Below are 6,000 nucleotides of genomic sequence, written 5' to 3'. Positions count from 1 at the left end.
CCGATTTAAGCCGGTTTCTCGACAAATAAACTCCTTTTCGTGAAACGAAACTCTGTCCAATTCACCATCTATCAAGTGAGTACATACCCCCGTATTTTCATAATTTCTATTGTTTTAAGGGGGGGAATACAAGCATAACACAAGAACTTTGTGTTATAAAATCATGAATTAAATCATGATAAAATAACATTAAATTATCTAAGAATACTCAAAACATCAAACTCTTTTATAATCTTATATTTTTCCCCAAAATTCATATTTGTATATATATATATATATATATATATATATATATATATATATATATATATATGTATATAAATAAGATTTAAAAGGCTTAGGACTGATAACTCATTGTGAGTCCTTTTCCGTGTATGGATGTGGGCTTATAGATACGGTTATTTGTCCGAGGGTCGTTTAGATTGTACTTATATATGAAATTGTGTATGTATATAAATATAAAAGTTATTTCATCAATTCAAACACCTTTGTAATACGTTGAGCAAGGGGTTACATGCTAAATACAGTTATATACACATTCAGAAAGTACATATAAATTATAATAGGTATAATTTATACATAGAACAAGAATTCATAATACAAGAATATACAGTCTTACAAGAAACTAAGGTTTTTATACAAAACAAATCAAGGGTTTACACTTATTAAATACATGTTAGAAATTCAAATTCAAGAACATACAGTCAATCATTATTTCCGAATGATTGGGTTTTCATAAATAATATACATGTAAAGTTTATATGCTTTTAATGAGACGTTCAGGTTGTTTAATTTATTTTAGACAACCAAGGTAAAGTCCTGACATTATAACCAGAATCTCCAGCCTCGGGGATCGAAACAAGTGTGTATAGATCTATATCGGGATTGACAACCCCGTACTCAGGCTGCTAGCTACAGTTAGATGAGTGGCAATTGTTATCAACAGTTTAAACGCCCACAAAGCATTTGTTTCAGGCCTACCGTCATAGTATGGTTATAAGACTCACTAAAAAGATATTAACAATACGTTAGTGTATATATAACTAAACGAAAGTACACCTCCAAAGTACCAGTTTACAGAATACAAAATACAAAGATTCAATATAGTTTTCAACAACAGCTGGTGGAGCCAGGCACACTCTTAGTTACAAGTTTTTATAACTAATACAAATACAAAACATTTATACACAGAGAACGGTTTTATGGGAATAAAACTACTTTTCATATACAACAGAAAATATAGGATTTTCTGGAACAAGTTACATATACAAGATACAGAGATACTCTTTTAAACATAAATACTCATGCTCTCACTCAACTTTATGTTGATACTCTCTTTTCAAAATTACTTGTATTCTCAGGGAAATAATACACAGGTACACCCCAAACTTTTGAGAAGATGGAGCTTTGTTGAGTCATATCTTCTTTTGTATAAACTATATTTTGGTTTAATATACAATGGTTGAACACATGTAATTAATTATACTTTTTAAATACAATGGTTGTTTGTACTTTGATTACTATGATGCATGTGTTGTGATACTATAATTCAAGTCCTCCACCCCCAGACGTTTCCGCCGTCTGGTTTGGGGGTGTGACAAGTATTTTCTTCTAACTCATGCATATATTAATGTCTACGAGAACACCAGTTTGGAGGATAGAATGTTTTGGGTCCTATTAACGAATACCTTCAACACTGATGCTGAAACCACCATAGAAAACCATCACAACACGCTTGATATTGCTTCAAAATGGTATGAATAGAAAACAGAAGTTGTGTTATTCAACGATCTTTATAATAAGATTGAAGACGATCATGTGAATGATACCGAGGAAGACATCTTAGAGGCGGCTAAAGAAGAATACAAATCCATTAGCAACAGACAAAGTTTCGAGTATGAAGCCCCTTGGAATCTTTTGAAAAATGTCCCGTTTTTTTAACTAGTACTGCTTTTTGTATTGTTCTTGTATTGCTTTATTTATATGTAATATGGTATTTATCCTTTATTTTTTGAAACATAATTCACCAACAAATGTTATGAAACCATACATTCAAATAACATAATCTGACAAACAGGTTATGCGGACTGAAAAATAAGTTACGCGTACTGACAAGTCATTTACGGGGACTGACAAGTAAGTTCTGCGGAATAATGTATACTAATTCCTTATAAATTGGACAAGCATTTTCATTTTTACAAGGTTTTGAAAGTTGTGAAAATGAGTTCGGTCAATCAGGTATTAAGAAAAAGTTTCTCCAGCCTACCGACTTTTTTCCATAATCTGCAAAGAACCAATCCTAACACCTTCACGTACATTACGAAAGATCAGTACAATCGTTTCCAAATTTGTTTCGTAGCATTGGGATGCGTGGTATGTAATCCCTTATAGTAAATAAATATTTAGTTATTTCAAGTTGTTATATGCCCAATATTCTTATCTTGACTTACAGATTCGTACGTTTCTCACGTCTATGATACCAATCATATTCGTTGGTCAAGTACCTCTAATTGGGGCGTATGTAAGATCCATGTACATTGCGGTTGCTTTAGATGGAAATCATGAACCCCTTCTCATAGCGTTTGCTTTGGGAACTATAAACCGTGACAATTCATGGTTATGGTTCATGAGGAGGCTTAACGAATGTTTAGGTGACAATACAGAAGTTGGTTTCATAAGACATATGTCTGATTCCATAGACTTTGCAGTTCAAAGAGTCTACCCTGATTCATATCATGGCTATTGTTGTAAAAATATAGCCGAGAAAATACGCGCTTCCACCGGAAGCAATACAGTTGTAGAGCAGTTGTTCTGGAAGACTCGTAAAGCGTATAATTTGTCTCATTTTTATGCATGTTTGAACAACTTAAAAAATGAGGTTAATGGGAATGATCTTCATTGGCTTGACAATATTTCCATTACAAAATGGGTAAGGGCTTGTTTTCCAAGAATACGTTTCAATGTTAAATTCATTGACATTCCCGTTGTTGTCAATTGGTTAAGAACAAACACGCATGAGTTTCCAATAACAACAATCATTGAAATGGTACATGACTCGATGCAAGCAGTGTATCTTCAACGTGCTACGTTTGGAGGTAATTATAAGTTATGACATCACTCAAATGGTCAATTGATATGTTATTATACGTTATGACATCATAATTTTTGTTTTTTGATTCAGTTCATTTCACAGGGGATTTTCATGGTCTTCTAACCCCTTATGCACTTAAGGTGATTCATAAAAGATTTATCCACTCGGATAGTTGTAGGATTACGCATATTATTGGCGACAAATATGAAGTGAGTAAGTATTCAACAAACGAATCTGTCCAATTAGACCCTGGTATTTGTAGTTGCGGTAAATGGAAAAAATGCGGTATACCTTGTGAGCATGCTATAGCTTCACTACAAAGACTTGAGATTGCAGAAATCCAGCAAATGGTAAATTTAAAGTTAAGTACCGCGGTGTATCGAAATGCTTATCAAACTGAGACGGTCAATCCTATTCAAACTCTTAGGCATTGGGAAATACCAGTTGAAAGTGTTGTGGTCTTACCTCCATGACAATTCAATTGAACTGTATTGTATGAATCACAACGAATATTAGTTTGTATTCAGTTCTAAGTTAACCGTAGTTGTAATGGTCTATTGGCGTTCTCTAGTTTTTAATAAAAAATGTTTACCTTTAAATAAATAATTGTATTCCCATAATTGTAATGTATGGATGACAACGACTAGACAAACAGCTCTGCGGACTGACAAACATTATTGCGGACTGATAAAAAGCTCTGCGGACTGACAACAGCTCTCTGCGGAGTGGAAGGGACTATATATAGTCATGGATGGTCGTTGGATTTTTGGTATAGAGTTATAAATTTTTTTTATATTTAAAATGAGTTCATCTTCAACTTTGTATATTTGCTCGTGCAACGAAGTTGATTGTTTCTATTGTGATCCGATCAACCCTTTTCTTGCCCCATCACCAAATTTAAGAGAGCCGTATATGTCTGAGGATACTTTGCAACAACTACAATGGGCTGAAGAACAAAAAAAAAAGATAAAGACACATCTCGAGCTCTCACTGAACGTCGTGACCTCATTGCGGCGGAGTGCAAGGAGGTTGAGGAAAGGATGACGATTACTAAAAAAAAATCAAAGATCATGAGGAATAGATAAAAAAAACTAAGAAGAATATCAAACTGTCTGAAAAATGGCTTGCTGACAAGGATGCAGAAATGATAGAACTTAGTAGCCAAAAGGACCGTATGGAAGATAAAATAAGAATTAGGGACGACTACATAACAATGGAGAAAGAAAAGTATCCTTTGTAATTCCCTTAAGTTAATTACTGTTGTTGTACGTTTACTATATGTTTCTGGTTTGTTGAATGTATTATCTTCGAGTATTAGTTATTATTCTACTAGTAATGATGCACTAATATAATCATAATATTACCCATCATCTTTAAAATAAACACACCATTTCAAAGTACACAAATTAATGTCCTCTAAAACAAAACATAATTAATTATAAATACAACATCAATCATTCAAATCAAACGTTGAACAATAGTCTTCTCTCTGCGTCCCACTCGTCCAACGCGTCTCTTGTGTCCCGTGCGTCTCTAGCGTCTCCTGAGTCCCTTCTGTCCCTTTCCCTTTCCCTTTTGTGTTACTACCTGATGACGCACTACTTTTTGTAGCCTTTTTTTGTTTCTTTGGGACCAATGCCGGACAAGTCGCTGGATTATGTGTTGTACTATCACATCTACTACACCTTCTTACTATAGGTTCCTCACCTTGTGATGGGATACGATTTCTGTTTCTCGGTCTACCAGCTTGACGTGTATCCATTATCGGGGGTTTAACAACCATCATCTCAGCAGGAATCTCCCAATCACACGGTTCTGGAAGGGGGTAAACCGGCTCCTCATACGTACTTTGGTACGTTTCCATTTTGTAAGCATCTATAGCCAGATGTCCGAAGTTAGTTTTTTTCAAGTGCTTCAAGAGCATTATGACATGACCACAAGGCAACCCAGTTCCTTCCCAATATTTGCATGTACAAGTCTCTTGCCTCAGATCAACTATTCCACCATGTTTGAAATCATGCACTTGATATATTGCATCTGAAACACTAGAAACGGACCATCCTGTCGTACGCTCTTCATTTTTACTAACTACTTTTTCAGCCCACTCGGTTAGCACTGTTGAACGTTTCCCTGTAAAGAATATATATATATATATATATATATATATATATATATATATGTATATATATATATATATATATATATATATATATATATATATATATATAATTAATTAATTAACTTATTATTCGACCTAATTAAAGTCGAAATTAAATTCATACCTCCTTCGATGCGACGCTTGTTACACCATTCCTGTGAAAGACGATGGAAGAACTCAAGAAGGGGTATTATAGGCATCTTCCTTGCATCTACAGATAAAGCATTCATGGACTCTGCACTATTCAAGGTCATGTAATCGTACCATTTCGACAGCGAAAATGCTCTAGTCCATTTAGCACGGTGAATTTCACTTAGATACGCTGCTACTTGCGGCCTAGTAGAACTAAATCTATACCACAATTCTTCAAAAACATTTCTTTTGTAAGCTTTCACAAGCCTCCAAAACAACACTTTTGTTTTATCATTTTTCCCAAACCTGTGTACTATGTTTCCTAGTAGATGAAAAGCACACAAGCCATGATGAGCATGTGGGAAAACATTTTCAATACTAACCCGAATTGCATCGGCCCTATCAGTTACAAAAGTCAATTCTTGACAATCACCAACACATTCATACAACTTTTCAAGAAACCATGTCCAAGTAAGACCACTCTCTTTTTTGCATATTCCATGCGCAAGGGGCAGTATCTGGTTGTTCCCATCCATAGCTACTGCATGCAATATGGTTCCCTTAAAATCACCCTTCAAATGGGCACCATCCATAATTATAACTTTACGACAAAAACGTT

The 6,000-nt window shown here is 34.5% G+C and overlaps 1 protein-coding gene across 1 annotated transcript; it reads left to right on the top strand.

The window, feature by feature from the left end:
* The first annotated feature begins 2,530 nt into the window (after positions 1-2,530).
* LOC145122348 (uncharacterized) lies at positions 2,531-3,564 on the top strand. Its single transcript, XM_079057962.1, has 2 exons — positions 2,531-3,095; positions 3,182-3,564. The coding sequence occupies exons 1-2, from the start codon at positions 2,531-2,533 to the stop codon at positions 3,562-3,564; spliced, it is 948 nt and encodes a 315-aa protein (XP_078914088.1).
* Positions 3,565-6,000: the final 2,436 nt, after the last annotated feature.

This window comes from Lactuca virosa, chromosome 6 (assembly GCF_052849685.1).
Source record: "Lactuca virosa cultivar CGN04683 chromosome 6, Lactuca_virosa_CGN04683_v6, whole genome shotgun sequence".
NCBI classification, from domain to species: domain Eukaryota; kingdom Viridiplantae; phylum Streptophyta; class Magnoliopsida; order Asterales; family Asteraceae; genus Lactuca; species Lactuca virosa.
Note: the sequence above shows the minus strand (reverse complement) of the source record. Positions and strands in the feature narration are given on the sequence as shown.

What these genes read in the sequence shown, in the direction of transcription:
- LOC145122348 (XM_079057962.1), top strand. Translation starts at nt 2,531, where the DNA reads ATGTACATTGCGGTTGCTTTAGATGGAAATCATGAACCCCTTCTCATA. An exon ending in TCAACGTGCTACGTTTGGAG is followed by an intron (nt 3,096 to 3,181) that starts GTAATTATAAGT and finishes TTTTTGATTCAG; the next exon opens with TTCATTTCACAGGGGATTTT.